At 49.2% G+C, this 20,561-nt stretch overlaps 1 protein-coding gene and 1 non-coding gene across 8 annotated transcripts; both read left to right on the forward strand.

Annotated features, from left to right (window-relative positions):
- Positions 1 to 726: 726 nt before the first annotated feature.
- On the forward strand, positions 727 to 19,697 carry CHST6 (carbohydrate sulfotransferase 6). Of its 7 annotated transcripts, none has more exons than XM_070388689.1 (6): positions 727 to 849; positions 970 to 1,247; positions 9,663 to 9,697; positions 10,105 to 10,386; positions 12,260 to 12,335; positions 13,146 to 19,696. In XM_070388689.1, the coding sequence occupies exon 6, from the start codon at positions 13,162 to 13,164 to the stop codon at positions 14,347 to 14,349; it is 1,188 nt and encodes a 395-aa protein (XP_070244790.1). In that variant the 5' UTR covers positions 727 to 849; positions 970 to 1,247; positions 9,663 to 9,697; positions 10,105 to 10,386; positions 12,260 to 12,335; positions 13,146 to 13,161; the 3' UTR covers positions 14,350 to 19,696. The 7 variants fall into 7 exon arrangements, with proteins under 7 accessions (XP_070244790.1, XP_070244793.1, XP_070244791.1 ...); XM_070388692.1 differs by having other exon boundaries at positions 10,105 to 10,345; XM_070388690.1 differs by having other exon boundaries at positions 10,197 to 10,386.
- On the forward strand, positions 2,078 to 2,150 carry TRNAH-GUG (transfer RNA histidin (anticodon GUG)). The gene has a single exon. It is a non-coding gene; the product is annotated as a tRNA-His (tRNA).
- Positions 19,698 to 20,561: the final 864 nt, after the last annotated feature.

Genomic DNA, 20,561 nt, shown 5'->3' on the forward strand with positions numbered 1-20,561 from the left:
TTAAGGATTTTAATTCATCTCGCCAAACCGAATCCTGGAAAGAATGCACTAATTTATAGTTCCAGCCGCAGAGATTTCTTTTTAGGTCGCACCACGGACTACAAGAGATCAGAATTCTCCATCTTGTTCAGATGCTTGGACTTTGTTATCTGTAGAGGGAAATAACATCTTTATTTACTGAAAGATACCGGTACCAGGACCTGCTATCAAGCCTGAGTCTCTGGGTTGAGGCTGGAGAAGCGGGGAGACAGCCAGCTGCAGGCCCAGCTCCTGAGGGCCACCTGGTGTCCCGGCGCCTCGCAGCCCAGCTAGTGCGCGGGGGCCCTGACATCCAGGTGACCCAGGCTTGGCTGGGGCCGAGACCAGGGGCTTGGGAAGCAGTTTGGATTCCTTTGGCTGCGAGGATGCCACCGAGAGCGAGCAGGGGCAAAATTAAGATTCGGTTTCTTTCACAAGGGCCTTTTGTGTTCCCAGGAGCCTCCCTTCTCTGGGGATTGATTGGAGGGCAAAACTCTTGGTCAACGAGTGGGATGAGAAGCGACGCGGCGGGCGCCCCCCGACACCCCGCGCCGAGCCGCGCTCCCCCGGGCCCACCTGCGCCCTCCTCTCGGGGGCTCGCCCTCCTCTCCGGGGCTCGCCCGCGCCCGCCCGGGGCGGCCGCCCCTCCCCCGAGGCGTGGCCCCTCGTCCCGTGGTGGGCAGGCTAGCCCGAGCCCGGGGGCCAACCGGCTCTTTCCTTCCTCCCCTCCCGCCCCGGCGCCCGCCCGCCCGCTCCGGGACCGCAGCCACGTCTGAAAGCGCCTCATTGTGCGCGCTCCGCTCCAGCCCGCGGCTCCGAGCGGCCGCACAGGTAGAGCGCGGCGCGGGGCCGGGCGCCCGGGGTCTCCGAGGCTGCTTGGTGTCCTGCCCCCCACCCGGGGACGGCTCCCTCAACATCCCATTCTTACGACACCTCTCTTTTTTTTTTTAGGGGACTCCTGCCCGGTTTCCAGCCTCCCGCCGCCTTGGCTCTCCAGGTGCCTCCAATATCTCGGCCCCAGCTTGCTAAGTCCACGCCTCTCGGAGCGCCCTCCGCCCCGGGGGCACGGGTGCCGCTTCAGAGCCGTAAGACCCTGCGGACTGTCCCGGCGAGGAGACAGCGGCCGCGGACGGAGCTGGGTGAAGGCGGCGTCCAGGAGTCTCGGCAGAGACTGGGGCCAGAGGCGTCTGCCCAGCGCCGCGCCCCCGGGCCGGGACACCTCGCCTGGGGTACGTTGATTTATCCTCTCTCCGCGCGGGATGCCCACACCCTGGGCGACCCGGGGCCCAGCTGGGGAGGCGGTGACCTTGCAGCCCCCGTGGGCTGTGCCAGTTGGAGCTGAGGGTGGTTTTTATGAGAACGTGAAAAGGGCATCACCCTTTTCCAAGTGCTGGTTGGAAAGGGTCTTCCTGGGGCTTCAGCTCCACAGGTCATTTCTTGAGGATCCCTTGTCTCTTGGAACTTGAGTTTCAAAGGGTATGGCTTTCATTTAAAAAAAAAAAACCAGAAACAAAAAACTCTCCAAGGGCTTTTTCCATGGAACCCTGAAGGAAAAGCAGCTCGGGCAAGTGAATTTGGAACCAGATCCAGCTGAATTTGAGTCTGGGGGCCCCTGCTCCCAGCTGCTGGACCGTGGGCAACAATAGAGCCCACCTCCCTGGGCCTCAGCATAGGTGCCCAGCAGATGTTCACTCTCTTTTCTCTTCCCTCTTGTACTGGAGGCTCGAGGATGGGAAAAGTGAGGCCCCAAGAGTGGAAAAGACTTGGCTGAGGTGAAGCCATGAGTGAGTGAGCCAAGTACCAGAGTTAATAAGAATAGCAGGCTGCTCGGTGAGCCTGGCCATGCCAAGGGTTAGTCTGTTCCATTTAGTCCTCTCCAGACTGCATGGTAGGCCCTGCTAGAGCCTCCTTCTCAGAGTCAGCTGAAGCCCAGAGGTTATGAGTGACTGGCTCAAAGTGACACACCCCACTGGTTGTAGAGCACAGTTTTAACCCAGTCTGGCTTCAGAAGGCAGGCTTTCAGCCATGATTCACTATCTTCTGTTTGGGATGTATGGCTTCCCTGGTAGCTCAGTTGGTAAAGAATCTGCCTGTGATGCAGGAGACCCAGGTTCAATTCCTGGGTTTGGGAAGATACCCTGGAGAAGGGAATGGCAACCCACTCCAGTATTCCTGCCTGGAGAATCCCATGGACAGAGGAGCCTGGCAGGCTGCAGTCCATGGGATTGCAAGAGTCGGACACGACTTAGCAACTAAATCACCACCACCACCACTGCTGCCTAGGCTTGATTCTTTCTATTGCTAGGGCCACTTGGACTTGGTTGGGCTATTTTCTTTGAGTTCTCCTTATGCACAGGCTTTCTCTTGGATTCATAGAACACAGTTGTGATCCAGGATTTTTAAAAGCTCCTTGAAAAAATACTTTTCAGTGGACTATGTGCCAGACATTATCTGTGTACTTTAATATTACTTCATTTAATCTTCAAATCAAGCCCATGAGTTGAGTTATATTATTTCCCCTAGTTATAGATTTTTTTTACAAAGTAAGCACAGAGAGATTAAGTAACTTGCTCAACTTGCTCAAGATCACCCAGTGAGTCATCAAGTAGAGTTCATCCTCTTAGCCCGTGTGCTAACCCCACTACCTGGTGTGAGAGAGATAAGGTCTGGCTTCTAGGCTAGTCAGGGGATTTAGGTACAGAAATGCACGAACAGGAGTATTCTTTGTAGTGATAGTAGCATTAACAAAGATTTCCCAATATCACCTAATAGTCAGTCCATGTTAAAATTTCTCTGATTACTTCAGAGATATCTTCTCACCCTGGGTTTGTCTGAATCAGAATCCAAACAAGGTACACATGTTGTCTTTGGCTGTTTTGTGTTGTTTTCTTTTTGTTGTTGTTGTTTCTGAAAATAAGTTTTATTTAAATAAGGGTTTAAATACATTATATAACATTAAAACTGAAGAGGGAGGGGAAAAACACCCCAAAATCAGTTGGTTACTTCACATGGCATTGGGCCACTGTTGCTAGTGAGTTGCAAGCTCTACAGCTGTGACTGATAGATGGGTTTGAAATTTGTTCCCTTGTCAGAAGCTGAACTGATAGAAGGTTGGCCTCACCTTCTAGTTTGGGAATTGATTATTTAGGATATGTCTGGTCAAAAAGACGTCGGTGGCAAGCCAGATGTCCTGGCCCCGCACTAGAGGGTGGTTGCTCTAAGCTCTGCCCACCGGGTCACGTTGGAGACAGCAGGGGACCTTTCCCCAACCACCAAAGGCTCCCTCTAGCAGTACAGCTGCCTCACCACCCTCCATTCTCCGCTTCATCGAGGACTGTCCAGGTGGGGACGTTCTCTCAGGACAGGGAACTCTGCAGAGGGACTGCTGAGGGGCTTCCGGCCAGACAGAGCCGCCTGTGATCCTGGGGCTCTGGACTTGGCTGAAGCATCACTGTCACTGCTTTGTTTCAGGCTGGACACTGCCAGGCGCCTCTGCTTGACCTCTGTTTAAATGAGGGACCCCAAGACTAGACAGCATGGCTCTGTTCAGTTTGTTGCATGAAGGAGTTCCACTAGTCCAAGTTAAAAGCAGACCCCAGATGGTTACGTTATACAGGCTGAGAGGTTTTTAAACTTGTGACAAGGGACAAAAGGGAAATTCTACTCATTGCAAGGAAATCCTCACTTAAGCCTCAGAGATCCAAAAGCACTTGAACCCATGAACCTTCAGCTGGTCGTCCTTAGCAAGTCCAGTCTCTACCAGGAACTATCCTTAGCCAGTCCAGTCTCCACCAGGAACTGGCCTATGTTCTTGCGCTGGTCACCCTGTAGCTGAATTCCTTCTCCATACTCCGGATGCTCAATGCAGTACCATTGCAGGCAAATTTCTTCCTAAACGCCTTCACTAGATCCTTTTTATCGTAATCATCAGCAATCCCCTGGATGGTAGTAAGGGTCTTCCTGCCGTTTCTTCATTGAATCCTTATATGGATATAATCCTCAGTGCCAGCAGGAGGCAGATCAGCACCCTTACTTGCATCAGCAAAGGGGTCCAAAGAATGGAGGTTTTGGATAGCGGACATAAATACAATTGAAGGCAGCCGCGGGAGACGGCTTTTTAAAAATAAATGAATCAAAATAAGAGATTAAGAAAAATAAACCAGAGAACACTCCAGATGATCCCTGCATAAGAGGGCTCAGTCCACACATGGGCGTCGGGTACCAGAGAGGAATGTGTGAAATACACACCCTCTATTCCCCGCAAGTGTTACTGCAGAGAAGAGGGGGAGTCCCAGACTTGAGGCCCCTCCAGCTGTCAGGTGCAGTGATTTAGACCAAGTTAGATGTTGTGCTTTGGGGATCCCCAAAGTTCAGAGCCTTGGAAAAAGATTTCTGTGTTGGTCTCTGCTCGTCTGCTCTGAAATGCCCCGCACATGGCTCTGAGCCAAGGAGACTTGAAGCTCCTTTCCCAGACTAACTTGATTTCACTTCCCAGTAGGTTTCTGCAGGCAGGTCTGGTTACTCCAGCAGCATCTGGGCTCTGTGACTGTAGCCTCCCTACCTCCGGCTGATGCCACACAGCTGCTCACCGGGGCCAGCAGGGGAATGGCAGATGTGGCCAGGCTTAGGGCCAAGCACGTCTTCACCACTGCCTGCCCCAGCCCAGAGCCCTGAGGCTGAGTGTGGGTTGAAGCCCTTGACAAAGGCCAGGTAGTTTTCCATCCCACGCCCCTAGGCACCTAGGCACTCAGGTCAGCTAGAAGATGGTTTGGGAGTGCCTCTCTCCCTGCAATAAAAGCTAAGTCAGCAAACTCCACCCATGCCTCTCTGAATCGATGAAACAGACCTGATTGTTAATGACTGACAAAGTAATAAAACAAGAAAACAATGACCTGTAATCTGGCCACAGAATAACAACCACCAATATTCAGCACGCATCCTTCTGGATTTCTGATTATACTAAATCATTTGGTTTTTGTTTGTTTGTTTAAGTAACAGCCTTATTGAGATATAATTTACATTCTTTGAAGGTACAGTTCACCAGTTTATAGCATATTCAGTCTTGTGCGTTAACCACCTGAAGGTTCATCTGTGTCGTGGCACATATCACTGTTTCATTCCTTCTTACTGCCAGAGAATATTCAGTTACATGAGTACACCACATTTTGTTTATCCATTCATCAACTGATAGGCATATAGGACATTTCCATTTGGGGGCTATTATGATTAATGCTGCTGTGAAAGTTCATGAGCACGTTTTTGTGTAGACAAATATTTTTGGTTCTCTTGGATTTGTGTATTTTAGAGTAGAATTGCTGGATCACATGGTAATTCTATGTTTACTTGAGGGATGACCTGCTTTCCGCAGCAATCCACCATTTTACATTCCCACCAGCAGCCTATGAGGGTCGCTGCTGCTGCTACTGCTAAGTCGCTTCAGTTGTGTCCGACTCTGTGCGACCCCATAGACAGCAGCCCACCAGGCTCCCCCGTCCCTGGGATTCTCCAGGCAAGAACAATGGAGTGAGTTGCCATTTCCTTCTCCAATGCATGAAAGGGAAAAGTGAAAGTGAAGTCACTCAGTCGTGTCTGACTTCTCGACCCCGTGGACTGCAGCCCACCAGGCTCCTCCGTCCATGGGAGTTTCCAGGCAAGAGTGCTGGAGTGGGGTGCCATTGCCTTCTCCATGAGGGTCGCAGTTTCACCATATTCTCACTAACACTTGCTATTATCTTTTTTTATTACAGCTAAGCTAGAGGATGGGAAGTGGTATCCCAATGTAGTTTTGATTTGCATTTTTCTAATGACTGAAGCTATCAAGGATCTTTTCAGGCACTTATAGACTATGTGTCCATCTTCTCTAGAGAAATATCCACTCAAATCTGTTGCTTACTTTAAAATCAGGGTTTTTTTTTTTATTGTTCAGTTGTAAGAGCTCTTTATATGTGGGTACAAGTCCCTTGCTATTTATATGATTTGCAAATATTTTCTCCCATCTGTGGATATCATTTCAGTTTCTTGATGGTGTCCTTTGATATTCACGTATTTTTAACACTCTGTATGTTTTGCTGTGTTTTTTTTTTCACTCAACATTATGTAGTGAAGTGCTCTAAAGTTAGACAGCTGGAGTTCAAATTCTGACTGTTGCTGTGTGGGCAAGTTCCTGAACCTTTCTAAGCCTCAATTTCCTCTTCTGTGAAATAGGGTAGCACATCAGGCGCACCTTATAGCATTGTTGTGAGATAATCCTGATCTGAGCTTCAGAGGAAAATGGGTTGGAAAGGCTTGGTATGTAGGAAGCCCTCACAGATGGTATTCCATGATTCCCACACCACCACAGGCATCCATCTTTCTCCTCTCTCTCCCCTTCCCTCCCTTGGTGCTTTTCCTGTCTCTTGTTCTTCTTTTCTCTCTCCCTTCTCGTCTTTCCTTGTCCTTCTTGCCCTCCATGTCAGCCTTCTCTCCAGCAGATACCCTGGGCTCCATCAGAGCTGGTTCATCTCCAGGGGTGGCCCTTGATGCCTCAGGTCTACGCATGCCTCATCCGAAATCTCTTTTCTTTAGCCTTTGGGATTCCTGAACAGAATGGCCTGCAGCTGATGCCAAACCGAGAGAAATCTGAGCCAGGGGGTGCTACCTAGGATTACCTTTCACTGCCTTAGACTCTGCAGGGCTGGGAGACACTGGAGACGGAGGAGCTGCAGTCTAGAGCAGCCGGAGTGGGCCCAGAGGGCAGAGCCCTGTCCTCCCGCACCTCCCCTGTGAGGCCTGCCCTGTAGCTCAGTGTTCCCATCGGCACATCAGAGATAATGGGGGCTCCTTCTCTGTTTCTCAGACCAAGAGCTAGTCAGGGATGACTAGAAGCCATCGTAATGTTTAGATGCTCAGCAGAAAGAAACACAGGACAAGTGGGGAGTCACTCCCTTCGGATTTGGATCAGAGTGCCTGATATCGATTCAGCAAATATCTATTAATATCATCTCACTCAGGCTTTGGGGCAATCCCTGACATGACACTTATTGTCTTACTCTGGCAGGATTCTTAACTTTTTTTTTTTAAGCAATTCAATGATCTTAATATTAGGTTATTTTTTATTTGAAAAAAATAAGATTTTTGCAATCTCTACGTCCTGAAATGTGGCATCAGGCTTACTTTTTTTTTTTTTTAATGAGCGACTGAGCCCACATACTCCTTGCTTTATAGTTTGTAGGCACTGAATTTATGAGTATAAAGCTACTGTTTCTGAAAGGACAGACATTAAAAAACTACACCTCTCAATGCAGGACCAGTTCCATGTTCTCCCGTGTGCCATTGGCAATGTGTCTTAGTGGCCTGAATACACAGCTCTGTACTACTGGAAAGCTAATCTTGCTAATCTGGGATACAAAACAAAGTCCCTCCAGGCCTTTTGATAAAATTGATTGGCATTTTTCTTATGGGCTATCATATTAGGTATTATTATAGAAAGCTCAGTCATGTCTGAGCTTTGCTACCCCATGGACTATATCCCGCCAGGCTCCTCTATCCATGGAGATTCTCCAGGCCAGAATACCGGAGTGGGTTATCATTCCCTCCTCCAGGGGATCTTCCCAACCCAGGGATCGAACCCAGGTCTCGCACATTGCGGGTGGATTCTTTACCGTCTGAGCCACCAGGGAAGCCCATAGAAAGCAGGACAGAGCCCTTTTTCTTCCTCTTAGTCCCTTTTTCTTCCCTCCAAATTACTATATTTACAGAAACAATATGCTTCAGTTAGTAGAACACTTTCCTTTTGTTGGCCATGCCTGGTGGCTTGCGGGATCTTAAGTTCCCTGACCAGGGATTGAACCCTGGCCCTTGGTATTGAAAGCGCGAGTCCTAACTGCTGGACCACCAGGGAAGTCCTGACACTTTCCTCTTCACGTACTTCTTACCGAACTAAGTTTGTTTCAGACGCCTGGAGGCAGGAACTATTTCTCTAATTATAATTTTACACTAATGATGTTCTGTATATAGTGAGGAGGAGGGAATAAAAGACATTTGGGGAAATTCAAGGAGCAGCTCTGGGTAGATTGCGTAGAACGGGGCAAGTCCGAGTTGGAAATCCTGGGCTGCGACGCTGTCAGCGGTGCTCAGCTGTGAGAGGTCCAGGAAAGCATGCACACCAGGGTTTGCTTTCTTAACAGAAAATCTGCCACGAATGGGGCTGGGTTCAGTGGGATGACTTTTTTTTTTTCCTTTAGATACTGTACCTACAGCCTCTCTGGCCTTCCTCTGACCCTTGAACATGAAATGCTCCTTCTTGGAGCCTTCAGAGATGCTGCTTCATCTGACATACTAACCTCTTCTCTCCACCTGCTCCCTCACACAGCCCTTCCCACAGTTATTCCCTGCTCAGCCTTCAGATCCCAGTTCAAAAAGCACTTGGCTAAGGGAAGACTTCTCTGCTTGCCCTTAGCTGTAGGCTCCCACAGCACTGTCCTTGCCCTTTATTACACTTCCTATCAGTTCAGTTCAGTTGCTCAGTCGTGTCCAGCTCTTTGTGACCCCATGGAGACTTACTATGGCTTGTGGTTAAATGATCACTTGCTTCGTGGTGACCTTCTCAGCTAGAAATTAAGCTGAAGGCAGTGGCCACATGTCAATATTTACTTTCATGCTTTGCACATAATAGCCACAGAATAAATGTTTACAGAATGAATGAAATAGTACATGAACATACAATAAAGAATTTCATGTAAAATTTTAGGATATTTACAGAATTTCTAGTATGTATATGCTTTTTTCTTTTAGGTCTTATACACTTTAAAACTTTATTTAAGTATAGTTTATTAACACTTTCAGGTGTACAGCAAATATATATATATATATATAATTCTTCTCCCATATAGGTTATTACAAAATATTGAATAGTTCCCTGTGCTATACAGTAGGTCTTTATTATTTATTTTATATATACTAGTATCTATCTGTTAATCCCCAATTTCCAATTTATCCCCCTCATCCCTTTGGTAACCACAAGTTTGTTTTCTATGTCTGTGAAATCCCTTGGACTGCAAGGAGATCCAACCAGTCCATTCTAAAGGAGATCAGTCCTGGGTGTTCTTTGGAAGGAATGATGCTACAGCTGAAACTCCAGTACTTTGGCCACCTCATGTGAAGAGTTGACTCACTGGAAAAGACTCTGATGCTGGGAGGGGTTGAGGGCAGGAGGAGAAGGGGATGACAGAGGATGAGATGGCTGGATGGCATCACCGACTCGATGGACGTGAGTCTGAGTGAACTCCGGGAGTTGGTGATGGACAGGGAGGCCTGACGTGCTACGATTCATGGGGTTGCAAAGAGTTGGACACGACTGAGCGACTGTACTGACGTCTATTTCTGTTTTGTAAATAAGTTCATTTGTATCATTTTTTTTTAGATTCCGCATATAAGTGCTATCATAAGGTATTTGTGTTTCTCTGTCTGACTTAGTATGATCATCTCTAGGCCCATCTGTGTTGCTGCAGATAGCATTATTGTATTCTTTTTAAGGCTTGGAAATATTCTATTGAATATATGTACCTTATCTTCTTTATCTGTTTATGGACCTTCAGGTTGCTTAACAACAACAACAAATGAATATTGGGGTGCATGTATCTTTTTAATTAGAGTTGTCTTTTCAGGTATATGCCCAGGAATGGGATTGCTGGATCATATGGTAACTATATTTTTAGTTTTTTGGGAAATCTCCATACTCTTCTCCATAGTAGTTGTACCAGCTTAGTAATACGATTTCCACCAACAGTGTAGGAAGGTTCCCAAAAGGAGAAAACTCCACACACACAGAATTTTGTACCACTTCTATATATCACCTTTTCAAAAATTAGACAAATAATAAATATGTGCCCACAAAATATTACAAAGGATTCATAGGAGAGGCAGATGACCCTTCCAGAGTGGGGAGCTTCATTGGGCAAAGGTTTAGGAATGGGGCCACCCAGAGCCCCACACTGGGGGCCTGGCACTTGGATTCAAACCCCTGCCCTACCCCTTACCAGCTGTGTATTCATGTCTCTAAGCCCCATTGCCTCAACTAAAACACACAGGATGATTTTTACCTTCTAGGGACTTGGGGAAAATAAAATTCAATCAAGAAGATAAAATACACATCCCAGTGCCTGCCTGACATGTTCTTCCTCACTTGAACCCTGGGCCAGTTGGTGGTGTGCTGAATGTAAGGCGCCTTCTCAGAAAACGCCCAGCTGGGACCTGGATTCTCTGGACACCCTGAGTGTGCAGGATGCTTCCATCTTCTTCCTAATTCTTGAGTTCCAATCGGAGGATCCGATAACAGTTCCTGTACAGTGTGAGTCACTTAAAAAGACCTCTGGCATCCCTGGAGTGCAGGTAACAAGCATCTTGGCCTGGGGGTAAGATCCTCCTTACCAGGGGAGGGTGAGGCAAGCCTGGGCAGCTGTGTTTGGGCCCAAGTATCAGGGTCCTGTGTTCTGCAGGATCTCCCAGCACCAGGGGAGAGGCCAGCAGCCTATGATTAGAAAGTGCCAGAAACCTCGAAATAAGTCCTGGGTTGGGGTCCCTTGCTGTCTATCCAAACCTTGGGTCCTTTGTCTAAAAAATTGAGATCATAGGGAATTCCCTGGCAGCCCAGTGGTTGGGACTCCAAGCTTTCACTGCCAAGGGCCTGGGTTTGATCCCTGGTCAAGAAATTGGGAGCCCACAAGCCAAGTGCTGTGGCCAAAATAAATAAATTAAACTAAATAAAAAATTGAGATCATAATGCCCACCTCAGGAGCTGTTGAGTTAAATCACCTAGCTGTATATGTGTGCTTAGTTGTTAAGTCATATCCGCAACCCCATGGACTGTAGCCCACCAGGCTCCTCTGTCCATGGGATTTTCCAGGCAAGAATACTGGAGTGGGCTGCCATTCCCTTCTCCAGGGCATCTTCCTGCCCTGGGATCGAACCTGCGTCTCTTGCATTGGCAGGTGGGTTCTTTACCACTAAGCCACCAGGGAAACCCCAAATCTCCTAGCCCTTGAGGTAATATATGTCAGTAAAGAGGAGTTAGAGTTTCCTCCCGCTCCTGTACCCTGTTCTCGGGAAGCACAACCTCAAGGAGAGGAGGTAACGTGTGCAGAGCAGGCGGGTGGCTGCTGTCCAGGTCTTCCAGGGGGGACCGAGCAGGAAACAAGAGCTGCTGGGCATCCTGCAGGCCCCTGATACGGGCGGGGAGTCGAGAGGGGTCTGTGCTCACAGTCTAGACACCATCTGCCCTCAGTGGTGACGTAGCCAGTGAAGGCGTCTCCGTGGGGAGCAAGTGCTGTGAAAGGAAAGAGGAAACTTCCAGATCCTTCTTTTCCCAAGCAGCTCATCCTTGAGATCACAGCAGGAAGAACAGTGCAAAGAGGAGAAAACTCTGGGACCTGGGGGTGTGGGAGCTGGGCTCGGTGTTCCTTTCATTCTGTAGGACCCTCTGTGGGACATTCTTTCTGAATTAGTTTGTAGTGGAGTATAGTTGATTTACAACGTTGTGTTAGTTTTTGCTGTACAGCAAAATGAATCAATGATTACATCTATATCCACTCTTTTTTAGATTCTATTCCCATATAGGTCATTACAGAGTACTGTGCTATAGTAGGTCCTTATTAATTATCTCTTTTATATATAGTAGTGTGTATATGTCAATCTCAGTGCCCCAGTTTATCTTTCCCTCTGCACCCTGGGACTTTCTTAAGATCCACTAAAGGACTTAGGCATGTTCGGGGGCTGCAGGGGGCCTGGGAGATGCTGGGATTCCAAGCATAGGTGACCTCAGGGGTCTTCTCCGGGCAGAGACTCCCCATGGTTTCCTCTCAGACACAGCTGAACACTGCATCAGTAACATGGGGCATGTGAGGCGCTTTACCAAAGCCCCTTTCCTCGTAACGTGTTTGCAGCAGCATTCCTCTCGACAACCTTACGGTCAAATGTTATCATCCCCATTTTACAGAGGAGGAAACTTGAGTCTTGGAAAACTTAAGTCGTTTGTCCCAGGTCTCCCAGCTCCTGAGTGGCATCAGAGAGACTCAAACCCAGCAGGAGAGACTTTCATTTCACTTCCATTTGGAAAATGTATCCAGCCACCTGCTCGTCCCTGCCCAGCTCCAGCCAGGAGAAGGGCAACTAGACTCCCACCCGAGGGGAACTTCTGTCAGTCTGGGAAGACAGAGCCCTCCCAGTGTCCAGGGCCATCTGACCCAGCCCTCCCCTGCCTTCCCAGGCCCTGAAAAACCTCCAGGCCTCTCCCATGGACCTGTGATCGAGGTGGGCAGCCCTCCCAGCAGCCAGGGACAGCAGTAAGTAACCTTAGCATGGAAAGGGGCCCGACTCTGCCCTCATCTTTCCCCTTCTCCGGCTCCGTCCTACCTCTCCCTTAACTGGTTTCTTCTGCCAAACCCCACCAATCCAGAAGGATATCCTCCCTTGGGAATCCGTGCTTCCTGCAGGACTTCACTCTCCATGGGTGAGAGCAACAGTTGCTGTTTTTTGTCTATTTATTTGTAATAGCAAAAGTAACATATGCTTATTTAAAAAGTCAAACAATACAGAAGCACACTAGGCAGAAAGTGCAAGTTTTCAGTTATGAGAATTACTACATGCCCCAACCCTCGGGACTCATCCCAATACTCCAGGACCAAGATGAATCCCCTTTTACAGATGGGTGAACTGAGTCACAGAGCAATGAAGCCTTTGGTCTGAGATGTTAGGCTAGGAAGTGGCGCAGTTGGGAAGGCTCTGCTAAATCATCCAGCAAGCTATTTAGGTAAACAACCTAAAATTGCTCCCCTATAAGGAATTTTAAGCAAAAAGCAGGACTTCCGGTTTACATATATGTTCCCCCTGAGAAAGAAAAGGGCTAGGGGAGAGAAAGAGAGACAAAGGGAAGAACGTTGCCCATAGTCTTGTGCAACTGGCGTTTGGCTCTGCAAAGACTGCTCATGCCTTCAAGTCACACTCCTGACTTGGGAGGTCCTCAGTGGGGTGATCTCCCTGGGGCGGTGGGCAAGTTCCAGAGCTGCTCTCCGGCAGCCCCAGACGGGGATGTGGGATGTGGGATGGGCAAGTGGCCCCTGATCCCCGACTGCTACTGCCTGCTCCCTCTGCAGGTCTCCGGCCGGCGGCATGTGGCTGCGGCGCGTCTCCAGCACGGCGGTGACCGCGCTCCTGCTGGCGCAGACCGGCCTCCTGCTCTTCCTGATCTCCCGGCCCAGACTGCCGCCTGCGGCCAGCAGCGAGGAGCGGGTGCATGTGCTGGTGCTGTCCTCGTGGCGCTCCGGCTCGTCCTTCGTGGGCCAGCTCTTCAGCCAGCACCCCGATGTCTTCTACCTGATGGAGCCCGCGTGGCACGTGTGGGCCGCCCTGTCGCAGGGCAGCGCCTTGGCGCTGCACATGGCAGTGCGCGACCTGGTGCGCTCAGTCTTCCTGTGCGACATGGATGTGTTCGAGGCCTACCTGCCGTGGAGGCGCAACCTGTCGGACCTCTTCCAGTGGGCGGAGAGCCGGGCTCTGTGCTCGCCGCCCGCCTGCAGCGCCTTCCCGCGCGGCGCCATCAGCAGCGAGGCGGTGTGCAAGCCGCTGTGCGCGCGGCGGCCCTTCAGCCTGGCGCAGGAGGCCTGCCGCTCCTACAGCCACGTGGTGCTCAAGGAGGTGCGTTTCTTCAACCTGCAGGTGCTCTACCCGCTGCTCAGCGACCCAGCACTCCACCTGCGCATCGTGCACCTGGTGCGTGACCCGCGCGCTGTGCTGCGCTCGCGCGAGCAGACGGCCAAGGCGCTGGCGCGCGACAACGGCATCGTGCTGGGCACCAACGGCAAGTGGGTGGAGGCCGACCCGGAGCTGCGCGTCGTGCGTGAGGTGTGCCGCAGCCACGTGCGCATCGCCGAGGCGGCCACGCGCAAGCCTCCGCCAGCCCTGCGCGGCCGCTACCGCCTGGTGCGCTTTGAGGATCTGGCGCGGGCGCCGCTGCCGGAGATCCGAGAGCTGTACGCCTTCGCGGGCCTGAGCCTCACGCCGCAGCTCGAGGCCTGGATCCACAACATCACGCACGGCGCCGGGCCCGGGGCGCGCCGTGAGGCCTTCAAGACCACGTCAAGGGACGCGCTCAACGTCTCACAGGCTTGGCGCCACGCCCTGCCCTTCGCTAAGATCCGCCGCGTGCAGGATCTGTGTGCCGGAGCACTGCAGCTGCTGGGCTACCGGCCAGTGTTCTCCGAGGACGAGCAGCGCGACCTCAGCCTCGACCTGGTGCTGCCGCGCGGCCCGAGCAGCTTCAGCTGGGCCTCGTCCACTGCTGAGCGCCCCGGGCCGTAGTGGAGGCCCCCAGCTGGCGGTCACCAGGGCCAGGAGACCCACGCGTGGTGCCGAAGGGGCTGGGCACGAGGTGGCCCAGAGTTTGGGAGGTCCCGCCTGTAGCAGGCTAGGACCGAGTTCCCAAACTAGTTTCTTTCTGCCCACTTCTCTTTCTTTCGAGTCCTCTTTAGGAGCTGAATGGTTTCCCCTGGTAGCTCAGCAGTAAAGAATCTGCCTGCAGTGCAGGAGACGCAGGTTCGATCCCTCCCTAGGTGGAGAAGATCCCCTGGAGGAGGGCATGGCAACCCACTCCACTATTCTTGCCTGGAAAATCCTATGGACAGAGGAGCCTGGTGGGCTGCAGTCCATGGGGGCAGAGAGTCAGACGTGACTGAAGTGATTAAGCAACAGCAGGTAGGAGCTGAATTCCTGACAGCAACACTCTTCATAGAAAGCAGACTGGTTCCCCCACTTCTCCTGAGCGCAGGGAGTAAGTTCAAAGACTTGGCTCCTTCTCCAGCACTTTCTTTCCCTCTCAGTCTCCCTCAGGATGCTTCATCCTGCAGCTGAGAAGGCTGGCCCAGCCCTACTTGGGACAGGAAGGGTACTGTGGCCAGCTGGCCCCTGAAGTCAGTACATCTTCCCCTCCACTGCACCACCCCCAGACTCTGTTCCCCCAAATCCTCTGGCACCACGTGCCACCAAAGCCAATGCTTTTATATTCATCTGTGTCTTCAGGAAGAAATCAGCCAAGCCTAAATCTTGGGGTCTCCCCCTAGTCTTTCTCTGACCCAATCTCCCAGGAGCCCATACGACCCCATCACCTGCCTAAGTAAGGTGAACCTTTGATTTGTCCTGATGGGAAAGCTCCTACTTACAGAAATAAACATATTTAACCTGTATGATACAAATTAGAGTTTACGGCCTGTAAAGTTGGAGAAGCAAAATGCAGAAGTGAAGGGACTTGTCCAAGGCTACAGGATGAGAAGGAGGATGAAGAGAGGGAGAGGGGTTTGCTCTGAGACCACATTGGGGAGAAGAGGGGGCATCAGACTTGCAGAAACCTGTTTCCCGGACCAAGAAGGGTCAGATTTTCCCATCCTGTTTGCCCAAGGGCTCAGCAGTCGGCAGTAGCTAGGACCGCAGCTGCAGGGTGAGATGTGGGAAGTGGTAAGCTCGGGGTTCAGAGTGCAGAATCTAGGGAGCTTCCTGGATAAGCCTGGAGGGAGGCAGTGAGCAGGCAAAGTAGAGGGAAAAAAGGCTGGGCAGGCCTGGGCAGCAAGCCAGGCAGAGCGTGTGGCAGAGCAAGAGGCTGGCAGCAAGATCAGTGCCTGGAGGGCAAGTCACGGGGTGGATGTAACCAGATAAAGCTTGCCAGGAGCTTGGAAGAAAAAAGGCTCTAGGGTGGCTGTCTCCCTGTGGTCCTTCTGTGCCAGGCCCTGGAGGAGAGCAAAATACGATTCCTAGCTGCAAGCTACAGCACCTGGCTCTGCCGGCAGAGGGTCTTATGAAACAGAGGCTGGATTTTAAAAAAGGAGGTGGAGGGTAGGCGAAGGGGGAAGATGCGGATATGTAAGAGCTAGTCTTAAATTCAGGAAATGAAAGCCAACAAGTGCTCCAAAAATGTTGAAAAGGAGGGAGAAGGGTCACAGAACCTCTGGGAAGGACAGGGAAGAAGATTGGAGTCCGTGCAAATAGAATACCCGTCACACCGGAATACAGAGCTGGGCTGCAGACTGACAGTTAACCACCAGAAGACCTTAGCCCGTTCCCGCTGGGAGTGAGGATCTGCCCTCACTGAGGCCATCAGTCACTAGGAGGGATTCTGGAGGTTGCTGGCTTCCCGTTCTCAGCCTGGATTGGTGGGACCTGGATTGCAGACCCACGTCCTCACTGAAAAGCAGGCAGGTCAAGGGCAGTCTGGCACTTTCCATTTCTTCCTCGCAGGGAGCAGATGGATACTGACCTTGAAGCCAAAACTTCAGGATGCCTCAGTTAGGGACCTGTCTAGCTGTAGAAACTTTGGGCCCCATAAAGCCTCCATTTGCCCCTTCTCACAATAGAAGAAGGTATTTAAAATGCAGAATTTATTAATGACTTAGGCTAGGGTCACATGGGGCTTAATATATGGGCTGGAACTCAAACTTACATCTTTGACTTCAATGCTTGTGGTTCTAACAAGTAAATTGAACTGGGGATGGAGCAGAAGCTTCCATCATAGGCTTCAAAAGGCAGATCATCACCCAGAGATCTGCGTCTCTGGGTGTCAAGGAGCTGTCCTGACATTTTGGGGTTTTTTTGTTTTCAGTTTTATTGAGGAAGAATTGACATACATCACTCTCTAAGGTGTACAGCATGAGGGTTTGATTTACCTATATTGGAAAATGATTACCATACTAGGTTTAATTAACATCAGCCATCTCAGATAGATACAATAAAAAGAGAAAAATGCAATTTTTAAATTTATAAATGTTACAAGAGGGAATTCTCTGGCTGACCGGTGGTTGGGACTCTGCGCTCTCACTGCTGAGGGCCCGGGTTCAGGCCCTGATGGGGGAAATAGGATCCTGCAAGCCACATGGCATGGCCAAAAATAAAATGAAAATGTTCTAAGAGATGGAGATTTAATGCCTCCACCTCTTCTCCTCTTCTCTCCAAAATTTTATTGTACTTTTAATTATATAATTGACCTACAGTGCTATATAAGTTCCAGGTGCACGACATAGTGATTTGATATCTTTAAATGTTGCAAAATGATCATCTCTGTCCTGGCATTGAGCTGCAAACATCTCGGGGTGGGCAGTGGGCTGGTACAATGGGGCCCCTGCCACCGGCCCCTTTCCTCCCCATATGTGGCCCCTCCACCCCAGGATAGCCTCTGGGGATAAAAGCAGACTCCTGGCTCCACCTGGAAGGAGCACATGGTTAAGTGGAAGAGTCAACCAGGAAGTCTGCAACGTGCTATGTTCGGGCAAAGAAGGTCCAGCCAGAGGGTCATGGTGCCAGAGGCTGACATGCAGTCACCAATCCCTAGTGGGATCCAGGAAGGCATTTGGGTTGGGGCTCAGAGCCCAGCCTGATACTGGCATCCACAAGTTTCGTTTGTCCCTGCCAGGGTCACAGACTGTCTTGGCGCCAGCACAGTGAATGGCTTTTGCTGTGTGACTCACTCCTTTTCACCTGTCTCCGAGGTTCCAGGATGCCAATGACTGGCTCTCAGATGCTGCTGCCCGCGTATGGGGCCTTCTGGACAAGTCTCTGCGTGCAGCAGGTTTTCAGCAAGCCCCTAGGTGAACCCAGATAAGGTTTCAGGACAAAGACAGACAGTGCCCAGTCCATTGTTTTCACGAGTTAGCCCTGGGTCAGGCCCTGGAACAGAATAGTCACAGCCTTTGCTTTGGTGGGGAGTACAGACAGTAAATAAAAAGTCCTATAAATAAACATGCTATGCTAAGTCACTTCAGTCGTGTCCGACTCTGTGCGACCCCAGAGACGGCAGCCCACCAGGCTCCCCCGTCCCTGGGATTCTCCAGGCAAGAACACTGGAGTGGGCTGCCATTTCCTTCTACAATGCGTGAAAGTGAAAAGTGAAAGTGAAGTCGCTCAGTCGTGTCCGACTCTTAGCGACCCCATGGATTGCAGCCTAACAGGCTCCTCCGTCCATGGGATTTTCCAGGCAAGAGTACTGGAGTGGGGTGCCATTGCCTTCTCCAAAATAAACATGCAACTGTGAATAAATAATAAGAATGGGTAGAGGGTGGCCTACTTTACTGTGGAGAGTCAGGAAAACATTTTGAAGAGGAAATATTTGGTTCAAATAAAGGATGGATAGGAGTTCATTGAGCACATGATGAAAAGGCAGAGAGCTATTGAGGGATTGGCCCCCTTGGAATCACGTTTCCTTGACAAAAGGCTCACTCCTGGGAATCCAAGCTCGTGGGATGGGAGAGGACCCCAGGAGATGAGTGAATTTGTGTGTCTATAGTAAAGATTCCTAGAAATAGAACTGCTGGATCAAAGAGCATCCATCTTTTACATGTGAAGTTGCCAAATTACTCCAAAAATGACTTACCAACTTATACTCTCTGGAATGGTGTCAGGAATGCCCTTGTCACCCTTTCCTACTGAGTGCCCCCCATCATCTATAGAGGTAAATAAATCATTTTCATTTTTACCTACCTAATGGAATATTTGGGCTTCCCTGGTGGCTTAGATGGTAAAGAATCTGCCTGCAATGCAGGAGACCCGGGTTCAGTCCCTGCGTTGGGAGGAAGATCCCCTGGAGAAGGAAATGGCAACTCACTCCAGTATTCTTTCCTGGAGAATCCCACGGACGGAGGAGTCTGGCGGCCTACAGTGCATGGCTCACAAAGAGTCGGGTACGACTGCCGCAACACCCAAAAACTGTTACAGTGCTACTAGGAACAATCTTGTCTATATCTCCTGCCACCAGTGCTGTAGGATATTTACTTAGCAGCTAAATAGCTGGATCATGAGTATCTTCATTCAAATTATGCCAGATGGTTGTTATCTATTTATGGGCTTCCCAGGTGGCTCAGTGGTAAAGAATTTGCCTGCAATGCAGGAGACATGGGTTTGGTCCCTGGGTCAGGAAGATCCTGACCCTGGAGTTTCCTCCTGGAGGAGAAGATCGCAATCCACGCCAGTACTCTTGCCTGGACACTCCCATGGACAGAGGAGTCTGGTGGGCTACAGTCCATGAGATCCCAAAAAGTCGGATGCAGCTGAGCACTCATATATCTGTTCATGCCTCCGTAGTTCCAGCTGCCCTACAACCTCAGTAACAATCAGCGTTCTCAGACTTTAAAATTTTTGGCTGTTGGGTGGTTGACCAGTGACATCTCATTGTGATTCATTTTATGTTCCACTGATTAATGAAGTTAAGCATCTTTTCCTATTAATATTTTTGTTGGCCACTTGTATTTCTCTTTGCTGAAGTACCTATCCAGGTCTTTTGTTTGTCATTTTCTTATTGATTTTTAGAAGTACTTTGTATGTTCTGAATGCCACTCCTATGTCAGTTATTTATATTTCACATATTGTCTCCCAGTTTGTGACTTGTCTTTATATTTTCTTTGTGATAACCCTTGTATAACACAAGGCCTTAAAGTAATTAAATTTACCCATTCTTTCCTTTATGGTCTTTGCTTTTTGTATCTAGTTTAAGAACTGCTTTACCATCATGGACATAAAAATATTCGACATTGTCTTCTGAAAGTTTTATAATTCTTCATCTCACTGTAAGTGAAACAGAGGTGGTGGGTGGCTAAAAAATACACACACACACACCAAGTTTTTGTTTGCTTTATATATGCTTCATAATTTTCTTGTAAGTTTGTGTTTTTCCCGAAGTCATATTGTTCTTCAGGTTTTTTTTTTCTTCCACTGAGAGAAGAAACGGTACCTTCTTCACCATATTCTTAAAATTGTGAGATTCTTAACCAGTTTGTCTATTGCTGAAATCTATTTCATTATTTTTCCTGAGGATATTCTTCCTTCTGTTCCTATCTGGTTAAATGGCTGCTAGTACTGTTGCACAGAAGTCAATCTAAGACTCCTGGTTAAATCCACTTTTTTTTTTTTTTTTGGCCCATCTTTCTCTTAGTCATCACTCTTTAACTTCATTGAACTTTCTCTTAGTCATCACTCTTTAACTTCATTGGAGTACATACTCAGCTTCCCTTAGAAAGGTCATGTAAAAGATACATTTTCTGAGTTCTGCAAGTCTAAATGGCTTTTTAAAAATTTCTAAATTCACAATCTGACTGAGGATAGAATTCTAAATACAAAATAATGTTTCCTGATATGATACATCATTGATTGTTATATAATCTTAAAATATTGGTTTCTTCTACTTCTTTTACACTCTGCTAGTCTGGGAAATGTACCAAAAGACAGCATTGTTAAATATTTTATGACTTTAAAAAATGCTTACTGTTTTTGTTTTAGAAAACTCTCTTGGTTGAGGCAAAATCCCAGTTGTAGTGTTAGAGAATTGGTATCAGAAAGCTTCAAAAACCAAGGCTTTCAAGAGGGAACTCTAACAATGTTGCTAATGTCCTTTACACAGTGGCTGATTTTATTTTTCTGGGCTCCAAAATCACTGCAGATGGTGATTGCAGCCATGAAATTAAAAGATGCTTACTCCTTGGAAGGAAAGTTATGACCAACCTAGATAGCATATTCAAAAGCAGAGACATTACTTTGCCAAC

This window comes from Bos mutus, chromosome 18 (genome assembly GCF_027580195.1).
Source record: "Bos mutus isolate GX-2022 chromosome 18, NWIPB_WYAK_1.1, whole genome shotgun sequence".
NCBI lineage: Eukaryota > Metazoa > Chordata > Mammalia > Artiodactyla > Bovidae > Bos > Bos mutus.

Excerpts from the sequence above, each read along its gene's own strand:
- CHST6 (XM_070388694.1), top strand. The coding sequence starts at position 13,162 with ATGTGGCTGCGGCGCGTCTCCAGCACGGCGGTGACCGCGCTCCTGCTG.